We start from the raw sequence: 26,153 nt of genomic DNA on the forward strand, positions 1-26,153 counted from the left end.
TATGACCCAGAATTTGAACATAACTTGTCAGAAAGAATTGACACACAGCAAATGTAATGGTAAAACAATGTGAATGTCTCATTTTTACACAGAGAAGGGACAAATTGTATACCCCTGACATCAAATATGAATGGTTTGCTTTTGCGTTTTTTAGGAAAGAAAATTACACTCAAGTGCCTATCCTGTGTCTCAGCCTCAAGAATAATACATGATTTGTTGTTATTGGGTGACATTCCTCTTTTTAACAATGAATTGTCTTGCAGCAGTGACAAGGATAAGGAAAACATGAAAACTACTGAGTCTAAAATATATGAGGGAGAAGACTAACACTGATCTTGCTTGGAGCAACATGAAAACAAAGATATGCCTAATTACTAAAAGGAGAAGAGAAAGAGGCAACAAATACTTCAATTGGAAATAAAGCAACACAAAATAGGTTAAAAAAACGAAAACAAAGGGATGCAAAAAAAGAAAAAACCACATGACTGAACAACACCGACTTGAAGCGACTTAAAAAAAGATCCCAAAATCACAATGAGACAAAATGGAGCATCAAGACACAAAACAAGCACACATGAAGACGTATTTGGATCTTTGTTGTCTTTTATGCTATGAAACTTAATCTCTTCTAGGTTTTGGACAAAAGGTTGGACAAAAAAATACATTTTAAGAAGTCACTATAATTTATCGATTCATCAATTATTTTCATCAATAATGAAAATAATTGACTGGCAGCCCTATAGTTACAATCACTGATTACATCTGTAGTAGCTTGTGTAGAGGAAAGCTTGAATAGGCTCCATGAGCTCTTGTGGGGATAAACACAGTCGTTTTTTTACTTTATACAACACCCTCTCCACAACATTGAGAGGAGTGATCAAACAGGCAACGCAAAGCTTGGTTTATATGCAAACAGTCATGTGTTTGATAAATAAGCCATTAGCCAGGAGGCGTAGGTATACAAACCTTTTGTTAACCTGTGGTTTAGGACTACCTTAGGGGAAGCCCAATGCTAAAGTGATGATGGTAACTTGATAACAGTCTACAAGAGGTTTGCTTTTAATTATTTTCAAGCCAGTGGGATACCATGTTTCACACTGAGGGACACAGGTTAAATTGTACTCTTTGTGAGGAGCTAAGCTGCACACGAACTCTCCTGAAAATTAATCACATGCACTAGCTCCAGAGGAGTATTTGAAGGTTGAATGCTATTCTGGTATTCTGTTGAGAACAATTTCACTTGTCCACTTCCACATTCACACCTGCTAACAGTCTGGCCTATTTGTACGTCATTGGTAATAAACAAGCTCCAGTGGAACAGAATAAATATACATTTGTCTTGATGATTGAGGTTAAGCATTGATCCTGAATGGTTGGGATAGGTTGTCGGTCGCAACAGTTTTTGCAGATATAAGGTTTTGCAGACACAACCTCCTTTTAGTCATGACCCACCTCGCTCGCCTTTTAGTAACCACATCCTCTTTGTTTTGGGCCCCAAGGCAGTGACACATGTTGCCCTGGGTGGTGTTCTAGCTTTTTGACAGTCACAATCTACACCAACAATCTGTGCCGGAAGATTAGAAGTGCTGAAACATTTCAAGTATACCACTATGAAAATACTCTAAATTACAAGTCAAAGTCCCACAATACCATATTGAAATATATGAAGTTAAAATGCACACTAAGCACCAGAATGGCCAACTTGAAATGGGAATTATTGATGGAGTAGCTTCTTTATTCACTGTTAGGTAGTTTAATCTACAACAATGTTCATATTCAAACAGTGGTTGACTATAAGCATACTATCAAATACTGTAGTAATATCAATTGTATGGTACCTTATGCCTCTAAATATCCCTCGACAAGCTGAAATGTTAAAAATGATATCAGAATCAGAAACGGGTTTATTGCCAGGTATAGGTTCACACATACGAGGAATTTGACTTGATGTCATGGTGCATACATAAAATATAAAACAAAAACTGCATATAAAACAAAAAATCTAATATAAAACAAAAAATCTTTAAGGACACTGTAATAAAATAAAGTTAGATAGCAATCAAATAAAGCAGTAATTTACAGCGAAATAGAATGCAGTGAATTATAGATATGTGCAGTAAGCAGTATTTGAACATTGTGTGCATTAATGTAATGCATATAGAGACTACGTTGTGGCTGAGGTAAAGTGTCAGTGGGGGGGCCGGGCCTTGTTTAAGAGGCCGGTAGCGGAGGGGAAGAAACTGTTCAGGTGGCGAGAGGTTTTGGTCCTGATGGAGCGCAGCCTTCTGCCAGAGGGGGGGGGGGTGAACAGTTTGTGTCCAGGGTGGGAGGGGTCGGCCACTATCCTCCCTGCCCGCCTCAGGGTCCTGGAGGCGTGCAGGTCGTGGAGGGATGGCAGATTGCAGCCGATCACCTTCTCTGCAGAGCGGATGACCCGCTGCAGCCTGCCCTTATCCTTGTCTGTGGCTGCGGCGTACCAGATGGTGAAGGAGGAGGTGAGGATGGACTCCATGATGGAGGCGTAGAAGTTCACCATCATTGCCTTAGGCAGGTTGCATTTTTTCAGCTGCCTCAGAAAGAACATCCTCTGCTGTGCTTTTTTGATGAGGTAGTAGTCTAATTTTACTTTAATACTTTAAGTATGTTTTGCTGTTAATACTTTAGGCTACATTAAATATGCAATGCTCTTGTTAGAGAGCTGCAATTCTACTTTTTAATTAGTAAAAACACATTAATTCCAGCACTGTATTTTTCTATTTGGTTTATTTAGCAGATGCTTTCATCCAAAAATATTACCTTCAAAGCAGTGAGAATACAAACAAAGGCTAAAACACAGGCTTAGCAGACAGACAGTAACATTAATTGTATGACTTGAATTTAGGTCATTGGCTGTTTGTTTTATCTCTGTGCTTACTGCCATCTTTGTGAATGAATGGAGACAGTCATTCATTCACCTGAGAGGAGGAGAGAGAGAGAGGGAGAGAGACAGGGAGAGAGAGAGGGAGAGAGGGGGAGAGAGAGAGAGGGGAGAGACAGAGAAAGAGAATATAGGAGAGAGAGAGCAGATGTGAGACAGCAGCTCTTCACTCGCAAGTTTTCAGCTCGCAGGGGAATATGGGGATTCATCTATTTTAAGGGTTGACAGGGCAGCCTACATATCTATACCGGGGCTATAACGAAGAAGCAAGTATTTAAGAGGCTCCGGAGGAACAAATAACCTGGATTTGTGACAACATTACCATCCTGCGATGAGGGAAATAAAGAAGGCAAATAAGACAATGGAAATGTGTTGCAAGGCGCTTACGGGACGACAGGAGAAAATCATACTACTCATCTTTTATCTTCATCTGTGGAACAAGCCTGTGGTGAGTGTTTATTCTTTAATACATTCTTCAGATTTGGCAACAAGTAATATAATTCATGAGGTGACTTTAAAAGTGACTTTAACCTGCTAATTGGGGACAATCTACTTAATTAAAACCTAATGACATATTGATTGCATTGCTATCACCGGTATTATCCTCTGTCCTTTTCCGGCTCTAAGGAACACACACACACACACACACACACAAACACACAACACACAACACACACACACACACACACACACACACACACACACACACACACACACACACACACACACACACACACACACACACACACACACACACACACACACACACACACACACACACACACACACACACACACACACACACACACACACACACACACCACACACACACACACACACACACACACACACACACACACACACACACACACACACACTATTGAACAGCAAATGTCCTCATTAAGCCGCAGGCGGTAATTAGTGTTGATCAACGTCAAGGCTCGCGACCTGCACCCATCACCACCTTGGTATAAATCAAAGCGATCAAATCAACAGGGAAATTAAAGGAAAAAGGTTCCAGATGTTGTGCAAGGTTTGAGCATGCATTTGCAAATTAATAAGAAGATGTTTGGAATTCTTTTATTTTGGTGGCAAAATGTCAACTAAAAGACATTTAATTTGTAACGCAAATAAAACCTTTTGAGAGGCTTTAAAAAAAATAATTCTCATTTTTGAAGGGGACACGTTAAAACACATCAAGTGACACAAATAGCAAGTTATTTATAGGCGTGTCTGTTGATTGTGTGTTTGTTTAATAGACTGTTTCCAGTGTGTTTCCTCCAACGCTGCACCCACTCAGCAACGAGCAAAGAGCATCGACCTGTGATGCATGTCTGCCTCAGGCTATATCTGATAAATTAAGTTGTCTGGTATTTTCAGGCTGAAGCAATTCATCCGGACTGCGCCATCATCTCCCAGCACCTGAGGGCTCGGGAGGTTTGCAGCCAGACGAGGAGGAGCGAAGCGCAGAACCAGAGCAACCAGAGCGACCAAAGCGGTGGGTTCATGTGTGATGTTCCGAAAGAGAGAGCCTGGACTGCGAGGGGGTTTATTAAACAAGATTGTGCTCTGAAGTAAAAAAGGAAGAAGAGTTTTGAGATGAAAGCAGCATTTCATATACTCTCAGGAAGGATAATTATGTGAGTGAAACTTTCTGTGGGATGCCAGTTGGTTGTTAGTTTTACTTTGGTGGCATTGTGAGCAAATAACAATTAAATTACAATGTTATTTGGTGTCTTTATCATTGTATACAGACTACCCAGTTTTGCAAGGATAAGTAAATGTACACAAGTACAGTACTTAACTCCATAAAAGTACTTCACTTTCTGCTAGCCTATACTTCTCCCATCTCAGAAGGGAAACGTTTGACTTTTTACTCCATTACATTATCTGGCAGCAGGTATTTCTTACATAAAATTAAATATATGATATTATACAGTTCTGTATACTGCTAGTCAGTAATAAATAAATATCTCGAAATGGGCTACACATCATACATTTAATAACACTTGGAAATAAGACATTCTGCATAACAATGAATACTGTAACTTTTTATACTTTTAGTTGGCTATATTTTGATTTTAATACTCACCTGAAGAATCCCAAAAAGGTAATAAATCTGTGTTTATATAACTTTTATGGCTTCAGAAAAGTCATGCTGCGCCGTTGTATTGGAGGTGGAGTATTGGGTGGTGAAATGTTAACTGCAACTGCAATAGAAATAGCAGCAGAGAAGAATTGTTGAATATAAAAAGACACAATAGGAAATGAAGTAGACTAGCACACAATGTTTGAGTTATTTGTACAGTAAAGTATTGTCATTTGGGTTTAGGCCTACTTTATAGCTCTGCTACATTTTTGGGAAATCCTTTACACTTTTTACCACACCCCAATTAGTTCACAGCTCTAGTTATAGTTCCTTCAATAAGAATAATTTCTAATTAAAATATGATGAAATAATGTAACAACACTGGCAGAACACATTTTGCTCATTTTATGTAGCTGAGCTTTGCTATACTTTGGTTCTTTTTCCCAAATTAAGAAAAAAAAGCCCTTGCTGAATTGAGTTTTTGCATACTGCGCTATTGCTACTTTAACTTTTTTCTTTTGTAATTGACCTGAAAGCTTCTTCTACCTGTCAGGGGTCTTGAAAAGGAGCTTGACTGAAATCTGTAATTGGTGCAGGTGTGATTACACCCTGTAATATCCATCATGCTGCTATAATACCGACACTGACACCTGTTGTTCGTCCTGATGAGGTTTCACCTGGTTGGCCTTCCAATCTGACCTGCAGTATACTAATGAACCTGGTGTCTCCCAGAGGGCCGCACTCCGTGTCTCCATATCGGCTGCTTCACTGAAGCCCAGCTCTTCTCCTCTTGCCCCAGAACAACAACGCTCTGGCAATACCCCTCCGCGAGAGTGATGAACTCTAACATTTCCAGACTAATTTGATCTTAATTACTCGTGATGACTGTGAACGCAAAGTCGTCATCCACTGCTCATTACCCAGATAAATGTCTGCGGATGAATTTCACTGTCGTAATAGGAGTGTTTGGCCGTCCATCAGTGTGATGCCGGCCATGCAGGTGACATGCAATCATGCAAAGCCTGAGAGAGTCATGCTGAGATGAAATTTCACCTGAAATAATGACTCCCGGTGGTAATGGGCTCAACTAAACCTCATGCCCGCTCTGAAACCTGCTGCCGTTGGCCATCAATCCGCCACTTACTGTACTGTGCTCCTTTGATACATTTGATTTAGTGTAGGGTTGCAGCAAAGAACTATCAAATAGCATGTTGAACAGCTTCTCAATCAAATCAAATCAAGTTTTATTTATATAGCACATTTTTAAACGATTTTTGGTCAAGCCAAAGTGCTGTACATATAATAAAAAATAGCCTACAGTAGAGACACTTTACAGCTAATACAACAGCACAGATTGTGCAGAATATCAGTATGAGAAAACGACACCCTCTGTCCGGCTTAGACCCTCACATCGTACAAGGAAACACTTCCAAAGAAACCCACAGTTTAAAGGGAAAAATGGGAGAAACCTCAGGGAGAGCAACAGAGGAGGGATCCCTCTCCCAGGACGGACAGACGTGCAATAGATGCCGTGTGTAAATCGAAGAGATAATACATTTTACAGCGTAGGTAGACCAAAATGTGTCTATAATAAGAAGATGAATCCACGAGGATGTCAGCTACAGTCCTGTGGGAGCCATCAAGGAAGCAGCATGACGAGACCCAGGCAGGACCGCAGACTGAGACAGGCCCAGCCACGACCCGAAGTCCACGACTTAATCCAGAACTTCAGGATAGGGGATCAATGAAGCTTAGTATGCATAAAAGGTTAGCAAAATTGAGAAAAAACACCAGTCAGGAAGGTTAGTGCTACATAAAAGGTATGAAGGAATCAAATATATATAAAAAAGGACACCCAAATGCACATTAAATAACCTTTAAAGCATTACATCTCTCTGAGAAGTCAACTAATTGATTGCTGCTTAATACATTGAATTTAGTCATTAAAATAAAAATGTATTTAGATTTTTTTTCTCCCACTGTGGAAGAAGAAGATTCAACTTATTGTCATTACGTAGTACAGGTACTATGTAACAAAACGGTTTCTCTGCATTGACCCATCCTAGCAGTGGGCTGCCATTAAGTACGGCGCCCGGGGAGCAGTGTAGGGAACGGTGCCTTGCTCAGGGACACCTAGGTAGCACTTGGTCTTTACGGGAACTGGTGACCTTCCAGTTGCCAAGCCAAGTCCCTATGGACTTCACCACCACCGCCCGCGGGAGAAAGTCCTCATTAATAATCGCAAAAGGGGGGAATGGGTGTTAAAGTGACTAAATATATAGCCTATCGAGCTGCCTGTGGATAAAGGGTCAAAAATAGAGCCCTGCCCAGTGGGAGAGACAACCTTTCGTCGATGTGGAAGGAAACGTGAAATTACTAGTAATCAACCTATTGACGTGAGTGTTAATTAAGGACTCTGACAGATCACCTCACATTATGGTTTTCCACCAATAGTTCAAAATCCCCCCTGTATTTAAGCAACAGTATACGTTTCTATCATGGTTTTTGCTGCACTCACGGTAGCAATTGTAGCGAGGATGATTCAGGACAAATGTTTTATTTAAATAAATTATTGAGCCTCTTTCTTTGTTTTCTTCCTCAAGTCAGGCTGTAAATGAAATCTTTTCATAATCTTCACATCACTCTCAGTGTCTGCATGACTCAAATCAAGAGACCTGAATTCAAGCATCTGGGAGCAGGAACTCTCTTGTGGGAATATTATTCCACCACTTGACAGACAGTGAAACTGTTGTTCGCACTTATAAGCAATCTCATCCGTATAAGAGCAATTTAACAAACAGCTCGAAGCCATCAACCTAGATATAAACTTATGTTCAGACAGTGAAAAAAAGCTGACCCGCACAAAAGGCTTGTGTCTTCAGTTACGCTAGCAGCTCTGTGAGGCTGCTAACATCAGCATGCTTGAAACCTAGCACTCTTTCTCACTACAGCACACATATGGTAAGCAGGTAAACTGTTGACCATCTCTCAGTTTAGCATGTTAGCATGCGAAAATTGGCTAAATTGCATCCACCACAAGGTACAACCAACGCTAATGGGTATCTCATTGATTGTGTAATGACATAGGACAAAAGGAACTCAACAGACCCACACATTTTCCTCGTTTCTGGCAGAGTAGATGCTAAATCAGCATTTTGATTCAGTCTAAATTGTAGATAATACAAAAACTAGCTTTTTACAGAATTTCTGAAATGTCATATCAAGGAGGGTAAACAATCGGGAGCTTTCGTTCCAAAACTGAACAGCAAGGGCTGCATACTTACATACTGCAATCGTGTCAGAATATGCTGTCCTACCTCGTCCCAGTTCTTAACCCTCAGTATCAACTCTCCATGAAGGCAAATGTATCACGTTTGCATAATCGACACTGTAACCACTACGGATCCTCTCTATATGGAGCATGCTGTGTGGGTGGGCTTGGGTGTCAACTGATGGCAAATGCTGCAACATTCCAGTACGTTATGGAGCTTTGGTGTGTCACACTTTGGCCCAATTCCTAGGCCACCTTTACATCAGACCATTTTCATAAACTACAACTTCCTCTGCTGCTTTGTTGTCTTCAATACTGCCAGATCAATTTCAATTTCAGGTTCCTTTCCTGTCCTGTAGTGCTTTAATTGCAGCTGGGTCTTCACAAATAGCACTGCTGTTTGGATTTGATTGTTCTACCCACCAAAGTGCCCATCTCTCATGAAAACAGACACATTATAGATATTGCTGTTTTATCTCTTGAATAGATGCCTTACAATTCGGATTAAACCCATCTGTGTTAACCTGAAGATGATTCCTCCCACATATGATATACTTAAGAAGGTGTTTCCCCTCCAAACTATTCTGAAATAAAGAGAGCAGCATCCAATTCTGGCAAAAAAAACAACATAATTTTGGAGAGTAAAATCTCTTAATCCTTAATACCAATTACTCTAACACAAACATTTAGTCACTCTATAAAGACACTCTATGTAACCCCAACATACCGTGTATGTTCTACCTTGCAACCACATCCATTATTTCCAAGCATGTACTTTGCTGCCAATCTCAATCTTCTTATCCACAATGGATTTGAACAAGATGCACTTGACAGGAGGTGGGCTTAGTGTGGGTGGGAGCCCATAAACAGAGAGAGGGGGAAACAAATGCATCTTTATATTTAGCATGCTTAGTGTGTGGCCACAGCAAGATTTTGAAGTAAGTCCTCTTACGATGAAAGGGATTAACCTTTTTCACAGCAGATATTTTTTGCTTTTTAATACCAAGAGAAGCACAGGTGAGTTGACCAGGAAGTGAATGATGGATCACGTACATGCTTTTCCTTCTATAACATGTCCAAAAGTCTTAGAAGATATACATAGCTCCAGATTTGTCTTGTCTTTCTACTAAAATGTCTTATGTGGTACCAAATAAAGTGTTAATATACATATTTAATCATTTTATTTCACACTGCTCTGCCCCACAGTCAACATATGTATTTCTTAAGATATGACATAATAATGCCAACATTATGTTGTTTTTTTCTGAGACAAAGTGGAAAACGCAGAAATACATTTGTCAAGTTTTTTTTCTTGTTCAGCAAAGCTTTTTGCCCTCATAGATTTTGGGCAGGAGTCTAGTTGTGATAGCACACCTCGGTTAACTGTCAAAACACAGCATATAAACAATGTGGTTCCAATAAAAACATTTACAACTACTTAAAATAAAAGCATACTCTAGAAATATCACGATATAAGTTGATGGTAAAAATAAAAATATTGTATACTGGGTGCATTTTTAATCATAAAAGTGTAGTAGACATCATTACAAAGTATGCTAAAATCACCCATCTTCAGTGCAAACATTTACAATTTAAATATAACTAATATGTGTATAATTGAAGCTTTAGGAGGATATGCTTATTGATATTTGTTAGATGCAATAGTTTTTATGTCATGGATGAGCTAAGTTAGAAAAAGCAAGCTAGTATATTAACAACAAATCCTGTCAATAAAGAAGTGTAATATACAAGTTATGGTGGGTTTTGTTAGCTTAAGTCACCTGCTGTGTTCATGGCACCAACCCTTGAGACACAAACTCATTGAGAAAAGACGCAAGGAAAAGACATACCTGAAACTGGAGTGCTTTTTGACTCCTGGATCCTCAGCTTCGGGAATATCAGTCTGACTCAGCCTGGCAGCTACAGGAGATGCTGACGTGAAGCATAATACTCTAAGGTCCGCCGCGAGTAATTACACTCTCGCTGCATAGAGTTATGTTAGTGTTGACCTCATATTTGTATCAAACATCTCATTGGATGCAAGTGATTGTTTTTTTATGAGATAGAGAGACACAGGGGAAGGAGTGGATAATGGATTAGATCCAATGGATTTGTACAAATAAAAAATAAGGCAGAGAGAGAAAATGGATATTCAGCACACTGATTGCCGCCTTAAAGTCCGGGCCGTGCCTTATAACAATGTAAGCAGCCCATTGGATGGCTAAATGCACATCCAATGGGCTTTAATGTTAAAAGAGGTCTTTATTTTTCTCATACTGCCTGTGCTGCAGCACCTCTTTTCACCCTCTGTCTGAAACCAGAGCCCAGTCTGCTCTGATTGGTTAGGTGGCCGGCTCTGTTGTGAGTGCTCAACTCTTTAGAGATGTCCCGCCCCTTAGCCTATCATGTACAATGTGTTGGAGCGCTAGCCAATAGAAGCGCAAGTGTTACATAGTGATTTCACAATGTTATGGAAGTAAACAAAAGGAGTCCAACAGAGGCATTTCAGGCAGAGGGGGAGAGTGTGGGAGAGAAACTCCCTCTGGAGAGAACTTTGAGATGTGTGCCTTTGCAGACCATTTACGTGCACAAAAACCTATATCACACTAACAGTCTCCGTCTCTTTTGTGATGTGTTGTTGTGTTAAGCTGGTCAAGATTTATTTGCTAAATTTCGCAGATAAAATAACATATTTGTGATTGCATGAGAAGGCGTATGTAACCACAAAGTCAGGACAGGTGTACTGTTCTCTGTGTGTGGGCGGATTTGTGCTCTCCATACACAACAAAACCCAACATTTCAACAGTCCGGGCAGTGGAGACGGAGCGAATTGGCACCAAGAGAATTATTGTTATCTTCTGAAGAAATGTGTGTGACAGTTTCAGTCTAGCAGAAGGAACTACTCAACTGATTATTAATGTGAGGACATGAGACAGACAGGAAGCCTAAGACAATACATTATGCAAATGCGGTCAATACAAATCATAATTGTTTTTAAAAAATACATTAGTGGTTACATTTCCTCAAGGCCACTAAAAGGCTGCTATGAATGGGAAAGGTTGCTGGGAGTGAAATGCAAAGCTTTTTGAATAACTAACAGGTCATCAGAATAACAATTGATCCATTATCAATGTTTGTAGACAATTCAGGTTAAATGGATGTAGTTAGCGAATAGCTATTACTGAAGGTACTGTATATAAAGGTATGCAAAATACGGTTATTGCATCCGGCTCCTCTTTAGGTTCTTGCAACCAGCAGCGTCTGTGAGCCTGTCACGGAGGTGATCTCTGGGGCCATAGATCTCGGCCTCCGTTACGGGTTGTATAGCTTCATTGTTGTTGATTGTGTTCACCTGGTGCCCTGTGTTGTCTCCTCCCCCTCACCTGTGTCTTGTTGGTTGATTAGTATGTGTGTTTTTAGGCTCTGTGTTTCCTGTTGGTGTGGGTGAGATCCTTGTTGCTGGTGACTGTGTTCACATGAGACAGTAAGATTGAGGCTGTCATGTACCACAAGGAGTAATAAATGCCCACACCGGGTTATATTTGAACGTTCTGCCTCTGCCTCCTTGCTTGGTCGGGCCGCTCAACGGTCAGCTTCACAGAGCCAGTGGCCTTTCTTTGTATCTTTGAGATCCCTCAAAGTAGCTCCATCCAAACCTCGGCTGAGATGAGTGTCAGGTTTCTAACTTTTTAGATGGATCAGTCTGTCTGATCACATGGACTTCTGAGGATATTTTATGTGGAGATGTTGGCAACAGCACTGACACATTTAAAAAGCAGTGAGTGTCTCAGCTGTGATGTGATTTTCAGTACCAGATCCTAAAAGGCTCATAAGATCCCAAAACGATGTACATTTCTGATCTGTAGTAGAGTCATGGTAATACAAAGGGTTATGAACACATGCACACATGGTCATTCATGCAGTCTTGTGAATGCTGTATGAAATTATGATTTAAATACAGAATGAACTATATATGAATTGTTAATAAAATATATAATGATATATATATTTGTTTCTATTAATTCTAACTGGCAGTTTCATACTTATTATTCAATAATAATATTATTGCTCTAATTTGATTAACATTAGTAATATTTCCTTTTATATTTGATATATTATTGGTATTTATTATAACTGACTGACCTTGCTGCCCCTGTGTGTGTGTGTGTGTGTGTGTGTGTGTGTGTGTGTGTGTGTGTGTGTGTGTGTGTGTGTGTGTGTGTGTGTGTGTGTGTGTGGTGTGTGTGTGTGTGTGTGTGTGGTGTGTGTGTGTGTGTGTGTGTGTGTGTGTGTGTGTGTGTGTGTGTGTGTGTGTGTGTGTGTGTGTGTGTGTGTGTGTGTGTTTGTAGAATGTAACACAGAGTGGGATGAGATCGGCTGCTGGCTGAGAGCTGATGTCGGGCAGGTGGTCAACGTCTCGTGCTCTGCGGTCTTCCAGCATTTCTCCAGCAGTCAAGGTTGGTTTTGATATCTCCAATCTTAACAAACATAGAAAACAATAACTTAATTGGACATTAAACTGAGCAGTTTAAATACAGATGGTAATGTGGAAGTTACGCTCTCTGTTGGTGCATGCTCAGTTACTAAATCTGTGCTGTATAATCTGGAGAATTAATGCAGACTGAAGTCGCTCTGATGAAGGAGTACAGCATGAATTATTCATTAATGTTTGTTGGCAAGAATATGTATATAGATATATACCGCGGGAGTTTCTGGCAAAAGAAGTGACGTACTATCTTGTATGCAGGGTTCATATTATGTCACATTATGACCTCCTCTTGGGCCTTTGTAGTACTTTCCAGAACGATGGTGCTGATGAGGACAAGAGGGACATATTCAGAAGTTAACATTCTAGTCTTGAGTAAATAAAAAATGAATATGTTTTGTATTTATATTTTAAGTCAAACATTTCCCAAATTGGGATCAATAAAGTTCTTATCTTAATATTATTTTTATAATAGACAAAACGGATGAAGTATTGTGTCATAAGTATGTTTTAATCCATTAATCCTCAAGGAAAAACAGAAACACAATTCTGGGACTCTTTGTTCTCTGTAGTCTTGAGAGGATTGTCAATATGAGTCCAACATTAAAGGAGGTAAGGTCAGGATCATTACGGAATAATGCTCTTATCTCCTATCTCAATGGAAATCCGCACTCATTATGCTCTGACTTGCAGATCACACAAACAGACCACATTTGATCTCAGTGGTGCAGTTGGCGGCATTAGTTCCTGTTTGCTCAAAGGAAAACGAAAAAGCCAACCCCACTGCCACACATTTCTGTATATCTTTGCTCAAACAGTTCTGCTAAAGCCCACATGTGCTATCTGTGGCAAACACATTTAGATTCCCTCCAACCCAGCAGTGCAGGGAGCTTTCAAGCTGACAACCTATCCTACGACACCTGCAGTTTCCACACGGACGTTGACCTGAACTGAAATGTCAGTAGACTTGAACATGAAAGCATCAAATGTTTTATGACTGAATGCACTAATGGAGAGAAAAGAGAGAAAATGTCAAGGTGTCAGAATGTGCACCAGACGGAGAGATTTCTATAGCATTGTAGCTTACAGAGTGTCATTTACAATATGAGATACTTCGCTATGTCATACTCAATACCACTTCTTAAGCTCAAGAACATCAGCGTGAAACTAATTCTGTTTGTAGAAGATAAGCTTATCAAGATGTTTACCAGTTGCTTTATGCAATGTCAGGGGCTACAGGATTTGGGACATATGCAGCTTTGATTGCTGTTCAAACTCAAAGCAATCAATCACAGGGATTTCATGTAATTTATATTTTAAAAAAAAGTTATTAACAAGAGTAATTGCTGGTCTATGAATTGTAGCACTTTTTATGATGCCTGATGCATTGCGCCAAGTCAATCGCCTAGAAACACCAGTCTTAAATATCTTTCCTTCTTGGCGCAACAAGGGCTCATAATGACACTTGTTTATATTAGCCCCCCTATTTAAGCGTTATCTATTGGCTATCGTTCACTGTTTAAGAGTCATGATCTTTAAAGGGGCCCGCTCGCTAAACAGACAGAGCACATTACTTAGTTGGTTTTTAAGCCTGCTTCCTATTTTACCTTTTGAATACAGCTTTCTGTCCCATTTACATTTGACTGATTTTAGCAATCCATAGACGGAGATGCAAACAGCTGTTTTGACGAGTTGTTCATAAATTCAGAATATATTTAGTCTCTGATAATGCTACATTCTTATGCAACCCAGTCTCACGTCATTTTGTGTTATAGTCACAAAATTAATCTATTGATTCGTGTTCACCAACACGATTTCCACATTTTTTTCGTGTCACACAGAACGATTTTAAAAACAATGTAAATAATAACAAATTAGAAGGAAAAGAGATTTTAAAAAATACAGATTTCAGTATTCTGAGGCTCTGAGACCCATTTATTTTCCTCGCGGATGGCAAATAAACTCAGAAATTATACAATTTAAAATAAAAGGGATAGGGTTAGGCTTAGGGCAAGATATTGAGTAAGAACATGTTTTTATGAACCACACAGCTTCCGGTCTTCCAAGACGCGACCGGACAAAAAGACGTGGTGCAGGCACGAAACATACTACCAATAGAAATACATTGCTTTTAAAATCGTTCTGTGTGACACGAAAAAAAGGGGAAAATCGTATTGGTGAACACGAATCAATAGATTAAATTAATCCTGTGACTATAACACGAAATGCCGTGAGACTGGGTTGTCTAATGTGAGTGCACTAAATTAATTGATGTATTCTTTGATTTGGAACAGTAGCTTTATTATAGTTAAGTGTGGTCAAATCAATCAATTAAATATCCCCCTTACATTTTCCCCAGCCCCCAAACTCTATTCATCCTTTCGCCTGGCCTTTATATCATCCTGAATGTCACTGCATTTGCCCCATTTTCAGCACGATTCACAGCACACTTGATATAAAACTGTTCCAAAATGTTAATGTTCAGCCAAAATGAAGCCACAGACAAGATTAAGAAGAAGGTGAATAATAACAAATACATTGAGATATTGAATACATGTACATACGATGTATTGTGAAGTAGATCACTTTTTGTGGAGGCTGTGGCTCAGTGGGATAGTGCGGTGAACTTTGAATCAGGGAATAGCTAGTTCGAGTCCCACTGCAGTCAGCATGTCGTTGTGTCCCTGGGCAAGACACTTCACCCCAAATTGCTCCTGTGGGGATTGTCCACAGTACTGAATGTATGTAAGTCGCTTTGGATAAAAGCGTCTAACAAGTGACATTTAATGTTTCTATTACAAATTATTTGTAGTCTATATTTAAGTTTCTTTAATATTGCAGTTCTCCGTCTGTATCATTGTTTATTTCCCCAGACACACTCCTTGGCTATGAATAACCTGGCTTATGGTAATAAAACGTATACTGTTGCTGATTCTGAAAATATCTGCAGAGGTTGAAATAGATCTTGTCTCTCTGCCGTCTGCTCGCACATCAGCATTTGTTTTCAGGAACTGTACGGAGGACGGCTGGTCAGAAATGTATCCTCCCTACAACGATGCGTGTGCTTTCAGTGACGACAGCGAGCCGGAAACTGAGGTAAACACACACTTGTTGTGGTTTCTGTCATGCCATTCAACCTACTTAATTGTAGCTTCAGTCTAAAGTCAACGTGTTTATGTAATATGTGTTAATTTAAATACAATGAAGTAAAGTACAATTACCTCAAATTGTAGTTAAGTAAAACATTGAGTTAATATTCCCATTTACTTTTCACTACTATAGATCCACTGTTATTGATATTTTGTGTGACATTTCATTCATCACGTCATCTCACTTTCATTTAATTTGACAACATTTCCTCAAACTCTCTGTGTCACTCTTTGCAGACGACTTACCTCTCTGCGTTCAGACGGGTTTACACCGTGGGCTACGCCACCTCACTCATCTCCCTCATCACAGCCATAGTGGTGTTCACAGCCTTCAGGTAAGCACACACTGTCCCAGACACAAACAAATAACAATAAGGGCAATAAAAAGGGTCAACAACCATGATGCACACACATATATCCAGATATTGTGATGATCGACTGTAATAAAAGCCCAGGAAAAACCTTTGTTATGTAGAGGCTTGGGGATCTGGCAGTACGGCAATCAATAAACAATCCCTCAAAACGTACCTTTTCACTCTTGCCTTCAACTCTTAATCCACTAACCCCTCACCCTTATTCCACCTAGCTTAGCACTTTTTACTTTTGTTGGTATTTTTGTTTTACTTGCTTGTAAAGCGCTTTGAGCACCAGGAAAAGCGTTATATAAATGTAATGTATTAATATTATTACTATTACTATTATGTGCTTCTTTCAGGAAGTTCCGCTGCACCAGGAACTACATCCACGTCAACCTGTTCTCCTCCTTCGTTCTGAGAGCCAGCGCTGTTTTCATTAAAGACACAGTGCTGTTTGCTGATGAGACCCTGGACCACTGCTCTGTGTCCACGGTAAGCAGAGTTATCAGTCATTATTGTTCCCATCGTAAAGCAGATTCCCACATCTGCTGTATGATTGACAATGAAAAGAGGAGAGAAAAAGGGGAAGACAAGAGATGAAGGGCAGCTGTCGTTTCTCAGGCAAATCCATTCACTAGTCGACAAGATTGATGAATTATTTTAGCACGTACCTAGTTTAAAAACAAAGAAACAGCAGGTACGTTTGAGTTTGTATGCTGTGGATAATATAATGTAAGGGTCTAAGCTGTACCCTTATGTAATTGCTTCATCATTATTTCATTTTTTTCTTTTTGTAGTGAGTTTCATTGTATTATTTGTAATGGGAAAGCCGTTCATGCAGCCTGTAGGTATGGTGGTAGGTACTACGTTTTTCCATAGTCCTACTGTGCGTTGTTACAAGTGGTTGGTACATTTAGTGGACCATTTTCCGAATGACGTCAAAAAATAAATAAAATAGAATTCCATCCATATTCAAACACACGTAGTAATGAAAATGTTTTTTTGTGTGAAACCACAGAACATTGTTACATATATGTCGATAACCACAGAGAAATCTCACCAGCATGTCTCTTTGTATGTTTGTGTCCCTTAAGAGAGGTGAAACAGTGCTTTGTTGAAGGACATTTTTTTGATTTGATGAAGGAAAAATGCACATCAATGGTCTGAACTTTGAATGCTTTGCTATTTTTGATGGCTTTTGTGAATGGAACCACAGCCAAGATGATTAAACCTCCCTGAAAGGATCAGAGAGGCTGATGTAAACAGAATCAAAACAGAAAGAATAAGCGGCATCGTTTTTTGCTTTTGCACTCACTTGTACCACTTGTACACAAACATTTCAAAATATTGCAAAAACATTTAAGTTCTTGTACTAAACATGTTTTCTCTTTAAAAAGATTCACAGTCTTTTGGGACATTGCAGAAGCATATTAGCACGTGCACCTTTTCAAAACCCTAACCACAGCTTCTCAAATCACAAACTACCACCACTCTTTAAAGAACACAAACAAATAGGAATAGTAGTTTTTCTTAGCTCCTGAAAAGTAGATATTTTGGAAAGATAATATTATCAGAAAAACATGTAGTTAATACAATTTAAAGATATAAACAACACTGATAAAATAATTGTAACCTAACCTATTCATGATATAATTATAGAATCTGAAAATGTGATAGGTGTAGTATATATCTACAGGATATAACTATAAATATATATTAACTGATATAACCAGATATAACTGCATAAATGGAGAATATAAAAATATAGAGAATTAAAACTACTGAAATACTCTACTTTACGGCTTTGCGTAAACAAATGACAAATCCAGACTAACGTGGTTTTTCTGTCCTCTCTAGACAGCGTGCAAGTCAGCCGTGGCTTTCTTCCAGTTCAGCATCCTCGCCAATTACTTCTGGTTGTTGGTGGAGGGAATGTATCTTCAGACCCTGCTGGCGCTGACTTTCGTCTCTCAGAGGAAATACTTCTGGTGGTACATCCTGATTGGATGGGGTGAGTAGAGATGACTGAGTAAGGCATCTGAGAATTTGCAAGCCTTTGAAAAATGAAATATTGGCTGGATAACAAGTTCAAAACAACATTTAAAAGTTGTTTCACAAACCCACAAAGGATTTTCATTTGCTCAATGACAAGTGAAGGTGTTAAAGGGGCCCTATAATGCTTTTTGGGGTTTTCCCTTTCCTGTAGTGCGTTATTTATATATTTTTTGGGAGTTTCTAATATGTGTTTAGCTTAAATTTGATAACTGACACGATTCACCCAGCTTGCTGATTATACATGGCCGTGTTTGAATGACACTGTGGTTTTTAAAGTGGCCTGCGGTCAGACCTTGAGTTTTGCTGTGAGAGAGCGAGACTCTCTGTGATGATATACTATCCAGTGTGAAGCTAATCATAAACAATTGTAGGCTGTATTATATATTCAGCTGGTCATTCGTGTGCCTGTTGATTGTAGTATTGTTGTATTTCAGTACATTGAATGATACTGAAATGTGTTCCTGTCATCTTTGTCTTATGATAACACAATATAATCAAATTTAGATGGTTGGGATTGCATTTCCAGTAATTCAGTCACAAAAGCCTGGCAATGATTTATGAACACAATTGCTGTTCCTGAGACTGCTGTTGTGCTCGCTCGTGTTTTCTCGGCTCTCCCTTTGTTCTCTCCCTTATCTCTGGCTTAACTGAGCTCTCTACGGATGTTTAGAGTGCTTTCCCTTCTGTGCTGCTCATTTCCATTGTCTTCCTATTTCCATTCAATTGTCTTTGTTGATTCCTGTTTTCTGAATATTTACCTGTTCAAGCCTGTACTCTCAAGTGCTTCTAGAAATGTTACACAGTCTGTGGTCTAGCGAGTTAGTGATGCTGTGAAAGAAACAGAAGCACACCTTTTTTTTTGTGATTCTGAACTTGGCAAAATACTACATTTCTGGAGGGTATGCTGGGTCTTTTGTGGAAGCATATCCATTTTCCAGGTCCATATGTTTCCAAGTGTAATACTGTGTATTAACACATTAACCCTCACATTGTGTCCAGTTCAATTTTGGTGTGTTTAAAATACAAATATTTATGTAATACTATCGTATGTTATTGAAACAAGGGTTTAAAGTAGCCCAACAAAACCATATTTTATCATGTATTTGATTTGAACGGTCTTTAAAAAACTTTTATCTGTGGTCAAACGGACCACACAGAGAATAAGAGTCTTTGTTGTTCCTCGGGTAACATTTTTATCAAACACTTGTTTGATTTGATACACAAACCACCCAGAATATTTAATCGCAGCATGCCACACTATTATAAACCAATGTTCTCTGTGAGTCAGATCCTTTGTTTTTGGATGACTTGGTTTGATACTTTTTTAAATGCAGGGTAAAGGACTGGACAAAATAAAAAAGTAGATATATTCTGGATATGTATAGATTTCCCAAGTTAGAAATGTGGTTAAATAAAAAATACACATTCTTTTTAAGTGTTGTAATTGGACTAGCATATAGAAAAGGCATGGGCTCCTTTTCTAGCACAACACAAGCGAATATAAAGCTGGGGGTCTTTCTTTCCAATGTGTATGTCTAGGAACACCCTGGTAACATAATGACCCCCGTTGGGAACTCCAAAGTGCTCTTTCTAAAAATCAGTTGTTATAGTTATGATAATGCATGCCATACTCTCCATTCAACTATATCAACACATTGACTAAACACATACCAAAACTGATATAAACATACAACTATGAGCTTGTTTAAGGAAAATCTGGAGTGAAATATGTCCGTCTTGTATCTGTGTTTTTGAAAACTGACAAGGGAGCCAGCGTGTGTTTGATGTGGATCCCACTCAGTATCCAGAGTGTCTTTGATATGTTTTATCACCTTCTTTCCAGTTTGTTCTATCTTTCTCCCCAGCTTTAATCCTGTGTGTGTTTCTTTTTCTGGCATGTAGATGCAAGTGGGAGATGGATATATTTATTACACAATGTCTTATATACGCTGAACAACGTTTTAATAAATTATGAAGTACACATGGGGCTTGAGCGTCGTTCAGATGAATTTTTCTTGACACATAAACAATGTATTAATAATGAATTCTGCTTATGTTATTTTCTTATGCTGCAGGGCTGCCATCAACAGTTCTTATACTCTGGGTGTTGACCAGATTTTTCTATGATGACAGAGGGTATGACTTACTGTATCACACAACCTAATTACACAACATCATTTTCTCATCATTTCTCTGCTATCATAACTTTGAATGTTAAACAGTAGTAATTATTCTAGAGTACTTTGATTTGAGTGTGACCTGATTTTAATATTTGATTGCAGGTGCTGGGACGACACAGACAATATTGGTATTTGGTGGATAATTAAAGGACCAATCACAGCCTCGCTGCTGGTGAGTGGAGAGCAGTGAGACTGTACTTCTACCAATTAACTGTGACTATGATCCAAGTGGGGGGTTAACTATCAAATGTCATAGTTTACTTTCAAAACAAGGAATACTATACTTCACTTGACATTTGCTGGCAGATTTGTTCAGCTCTTGAATAGCTAGCAAACTAATATGAAGCTAGCTTCCTTTGATGACCTTTGATTCTTTAATTTTGCTAGCTGACTAAAATAAAGTGATTCTTGTGATAATTGTGTATCCAATTGCGTGTTTCTCTACCAGATCAATATAGTCATCTTCATCAACGTGATCCGGATCCTGGTCCAGAAGCTTAAACCTTCAGCAATGGTTGGAAACAATGAAACCGGACACTTTATGTGAGTCAATACATACTGACACTTCTGAGCCACTTACACATAATAGCCAATATTTTAAATTGTTGGATTTGGTAGAACAACTACTAATCTGAGCAGCAAAAATCATTCTGCTGGGAGAATGTCTCCTCAAAGACACATACTATGTATGAATTTCATTTATAAAGCTTCAACACATTAGAAAGGTAAGTGGGGGTGATGGAGGCACCTGCGGCTGCAGCAGCAAGCAGAGCATCTAGACGAGTCTCCCCTTTATAACTCACCTGATGAGATTGGCCACCTGCAGCAGAGTAACATCTGAACAGCTGATGAATAGACTGCAGATTGTGTGGGATGAAGGTAGCGGCTGATCAGCCAATCAGCTAATGCAGGCAGGACTACAGAGCTCTACCCCAACAAAATGCATTTATTTTTATCCGCCTCAAGTTTAGGAAGTAAAAGCATTATTTGGAAAACTTGACCTGATAAGACATTTTAAATAAATGACTAGAGATATATTTCTATATTTTATAATAAGACTATTACATGGGGTAGAGTCTATCGTGTGCAGGCTATCTTGATGAATCACACATGAGATGTTATCCAGATTTTGATAAAATAATCTTTTATGAGAACCATATTGAATGTAGATGACATCAAGATTAGAGAGTCAGTAATGCTTTTTGAAGGAACAGTGATTTTGAGAATGCGAAAAAAATAAAAGGTTTAACCGTGAAAAATCCAAAGTGACCAAAAGTGATGCAATCTTTCATTGGGATTTTATAAAGATTACACGTTTCATTTTTCAGTACATTTCTCTTTGATGTCTGTCTGCAACCAATCCCCACACAACATATAAGAACATAATTATTGTTTCCTATTTAACCTCTAAGTTTCAGTCCATTGAGAATTTGGTTAAATGAGATTCACCTTCCTTTCCTCATACAATGCATTAGGAGATCAAGTGTTATTGAGCAAATGTTCACTGCCGAGGTAAAACTGCTGAGTGAGAAACTGATATGTTAAAAATAGATGTCAGTTTCTTTGAAGAGTTTACTACGAGTAAGGAAAGGAGAGCGAATCGATAAAATCCCCTGATAACATCCTCTCTGTTTAGGAGGGGAAATGCTGCGTCGATGAATCTACTCCTGTAGCCCAGAGATCTTTCTCTACCTGAGTTAATCCTTCCTTTCTTTTGACATTTGGTTGGTTCAGTTCCAGCTCAGCTGAATTAATTTACAATGAGAGCAGCACACGAAAATAGCATCAGATACCAGAAATAGATGTCTCCTTTATTGCTGTGCGACAGGATGGCTCCACCAGTTCAATGAATGTGTTCAAGCTTTCTAAAGCTTCATCTCGGTTTTACAAACTTCAATCTGGTTCGGACAGATCTGTGACATGAACACGAAGGCACAAATCCCAGATGTGACACAACCCTATCCTATTACAGGCCTGGAAATAATCCGATAAAAATAAATAAAAGTGATCTTGAATCTTTCAGCAGCCAAATCGTTGATGATATTTCTAATCAGATAGGTTTTTGTGTTATTTATATTCAGATGACTATTTTCACTGCCTTGTGGCATCCTTGGATCTGTTGGGGTTAGATTAACTGTTGATTGATCTTTGATATATTATGTTTTAAATTCAGCTTTGAGTCGATATCATTAGTTATATGATATAAGAGAAAGGGGGACTATTAAATGGTTGTGATTTTGTGTTTCTTTTGGGATGTAGCACAGCGGGGGAGTTTTTTTCCTCGCTGCAAGTTGGTGCAGTATTGTAATGTCATCATAATAAACAGAACATTTACATGATTTTCAGACACCGCTGATCTGATTTGAGCACAAAGAATCAGGGTTCTGTATTTTGACATTTTCACTGATGACGCTGTTGTTTTAAAGGTCAGTTTGTTTAATGAAAATGTGATATCTGCCACATCGGCGAGCCTTTGTTGAAACTTGGCGACATAATAGATTCTGGCATTTGAAACCAAAGCACTGATTAGATTGACACCAATAAAGGGGAACATTTCAAGCTGTGAAGAACCATTTTATATAAATATTCAAATTTGTGTTGTTCAGTTCTTACTTTAAAGCTTCTGAAATCTTCTTGTTTTCTCTTTAACATTAAATATTAACAAATGTCAAATTCAGAGTAAAAAGCAACGTTGTGAGTTATTGTTTATTAAAAGATCAAGATTGAAAAACGTTGCTTTATCAGGACATCAAATCTGATTGAACATTGGCCAGGCAGTGTAAGCAAACAAATCCACCGCTGTCATCTCATTATGATTCAAAGTTGATAAATGACGATGGTATGTGACAATGCCTTTTTTCACATGAGTCCCACCAACTTCAAAATACTTAAAAAGAGCAAAGATAAAACTGAAATGACAAACATTTGTCATGAAATAGCCAAAAGATTACGTGTTCAGGAAGGAGCCATGGCTCAGAGTAAGCTGAAATGTGTTTTCAGGACCTTCAACACAGATTAGCTCCAGATTGTGTTTTTACATTACCTGGACGGATGTCTCTCTTCTTTCTCTCATTCCTCTGTTGTTCATTTCCCTCAGGAGGCTGGCTAAATCCACGCTGTTCCTCATCCCTCTGTTTGGGATGCACTACACAGTTTTCGCCTTCCTGCCTGAAAACACTGGAGTGGCCGCCAGACTTTACATCGAGCTGGGTCTGGGGTCCTTTCAGGTATAAAAGAATAGAGAGGTGGCGGGACAACAAGTATTAAAAACCACATTAAGACAAATTGTAAAAAAAGTTTCCAAAGATGAATGAAGATGCTGTCAGTTTACCTTGGGTTATTTTGTGTAGCAGACATGTTGACTTGCTGTAGGGAAAAGCATAGGTGTTACTAATATCACAGAAAATTGCTCTATAGCTACTATTTAAATCTGAACAGTCTGAACAGCTGACAAGATGGCGTCGCATGTATATGCTGCGGCTTTTGGACTCGCCAGTTTTTGTACAGACTGCTGATAGATGTGTATATAACTGCACTCTGGTTAGACCCTCCTAATTTCGTTACACTCTGCTTGCATTATGTAATGACAATAAAGTAATCTAATCCTAAATGTCCCATGCCATCAACAGTTCTGACATGTCAACATATCATTTTTTATAAATTACCATTAACTTGCAGGTTATTTTCATGTCTCAATCAATGTTTGGTTTGGTGATATTTAGGCATTCATGACATCATTTTTTGCATCGTTTTAAATTGTGTAGCGTATATGATATAGGACATTTTCTCTAATGGGATTTCAGTTAAATGTGTAATTAGCATTGTAGTGTTATCATTTTAAAACAGTGACTATTTATTCTGCGTTGCAGGGTTTTGTGGTGGCACTGCTTTACTGTTTCATGAATGGAGAGGTAAGTGAACAAAGTGATGGTTTTCTGATACACAAGTGCTGCAAACACTTTTCACGGGACACCATTTGTTTTACATCCATACCTTTGTTTGAGTTTGTGTTACTACGTTATCTAACAGTGATACTGCTACTGGGGCCAAATGTATATTGTACGCATACAATGACTATTTCTGCCTGAACTCTGCACATATGAATTTGTCTTCAGGTCCAAACAGAGCTGCGGCGATGGCTGAGAAAGTGTCACAATCAAAATCATCTCACCCCAGGCAAGCGGAGTATCACTCAGAACTCAGTTCGAGCCCGCGGGGGGCTCGGGCGGCCTCCTTCCAGCGGGAACATCACTTCAGTATGATTTCTAAGAGACCATCCATCCATGAGAGACTGGTTGTTGTGAGAATGTCAAGAAAACTATCAGAGGCAGTCCTTGCCCTGCTGATGACATTCATTCAACAACACCCCTGTGAGAGGAGCGTAATGATCATGAGTGATAGAGGAGATGTTTGGTCGAGATGCATTACTTTGGTGTCAGCAGCAGCTACCACCATGAAAGCACTTTCTGAGTTTAATCACAGTGTTTTTGGGGGTTGCAACCAATACAATAGTAAAGGGTAAAGAGACCCTGGAGCTTGATTTGCAAGGATGACACAGTGACATGTGGAAAGACCATAGAGACAGAGCTGGCCGGGAAACTTGTAGGATGACTTCACATGTTTGTGTTTACAGATAGTAGTACAGCAAAGGAGCACATGTTGAGGGATTATGTGAGAAAACAATGAATATTTGAATGTGGCTTAATAATGTGAAATGAGTTTGACTTCTCTAGCAGTTTTTATGCTGCACTGTAGCCTACATGCTATTTTAGTGCAGGCTGAAAGTATGTGCAGTACCGATACGGACCAAATCGCAAATTGATTTTTTGGTGCAGAAACTCGCCTGCTGCTAGTGAGAAAAATGTCAATCATGAAAATCCTGAGCACCCGTGAAAATGTACTTGAGGCCGTGTGTCTGCTTTTGTATGCGTGTGTTTGGGGGGGGGTGGGGGTGTGTGTAAAACTCAAAGATTGGGAATGTCATGTATTTAAAGACTTCTTACCCGAGTAAGAAGTCTTTAAATATATATAATCCGAAGGAGTTATATAGTTATATGCTTTGGTGAGCCATCTTCGAAACACAGTATTTGTCAATACTTATAAGCTATTTTCTTTTCTTCGTTTGTCATTTTTATTGCTCTTGCTAGATGTGGTCACCTTAATTTTTCGTCACATTTGTTACACTGCAGGAAATACCCAAATATTGCCATGGTAAAGTAGCATCATAATGATACTACTAGAAAAAGTATTTCTATTGACACAGTGAAAGTAAACTGTACAGAAATGTATGTTCAGATAATCTGTGTTGGGTACAATATACAGTAGGTGGAGCAAAAGTCAGATTCTTATATTTTTTTCAATATATGGTTTAATAATTATAAAATTAAATCACTGTACTTTTCTCTCAAGCACCCTGACGGTCATTATCAGTACACAATATATTAACATTTTGCACTTATTTTATATTAAATACATTGTGTTTCCATTGTTGGTCTTGTGGGTTTAGTAAGAGTCAGCCTGTGTAGGGAAAAGCTCAGAAATTAATTAAACGTGTGGTTTGAGAAGTACATTGACTGTTTCTTTTTGACTATATTAATTAGTTATACACTTTAAATCAACAAATTGTAAACTTGGTTTTCTGATAGTAGGA

The 26,153-nt window shown here is 38.8% G+C and overlaps 1 protein-coding gene across 1 annotated transcript; it reads left to right on the forward strand.

The window, feature by feature from the left end:
• The first annotated feature begins 3,100 nt into the window (after window positions 1-3,100).
• LOC117557873 (vasoactive intestinal polypeptide receptor 1-like) lies at window positions 3,101-25,862 on the forward strand. The gene is made up of 13 exons (XM_034233852.1): window positions 3,101-3,365; window positions 4,298-4,415; window positions 12,627-12,734; window positions 15,759-15,859; window positions 16,150-16,247; window positions 16,628-16,760; window positions 18,126-18,279; window positions 20,399-20,459; window positions 20,606-20,675; window positions 20,952-21,046; window positions 23,601-23,730; window positions 24,373-24,414; window positions 24,619-25,862. Exons 1-13 carry the CDS (start codon window positions 3,249-3,251, stop codon window positions 24,763-24,765), a joined length of 1,374 nt encoding a protein of 457 aa, XP_034089743.1. The 5' UTR covers window positions 3,101-3,248; the 3' UTR covers window positions 24,766-25,862.
• Window positions 25,863-26,153: the final 291 nt, after the last annotated feature.

This window comes from Gymnodraco acuticeps, unplaced genomic scaffold (assembly GCF_902827175.1).
Source record: "Gymnodraco acuticeps unplaced genomic scaffold, fGymAcu1.1, whole genome shotgun sequence".
In the NCBI taxonomy this organism is placed as follows: domain Eukaryota; kingdom Metazoa; phylum Chordata; class Actinopteri; order Perciformes; family Bathydraconidae; genus Gymnodraco; species Gymnodraco acuticeps.

What these genes read in the sequence shown, in the direction of transcription:
- LOC117557873 (XM_034233852.1), top strand. Translation starts at nt 3,249, where the DNA reads ATGAGGGAAATAAAGAAGGCAAATAAGACAATGGAAATGTGTTGCAAG. An exon ending in ATCTGTGGAACAAGCCTGTG is followed by an intron (nt 3,366 to 4,297) that starts GTGAGTGTTTAT and finishes TGGTATTTTCAG; the next exon opens with GCTGAAGCAATTCATCCGGA. An exon ending in ACAGCGAGCCGGAAACTGAG is followed by an intron (nt 15,860 to 16,149) that starts GTAAACACACAC and finishes CACTCTTTGCAG; the next exon opens with ACGACTTACCTCTCTGCGTT.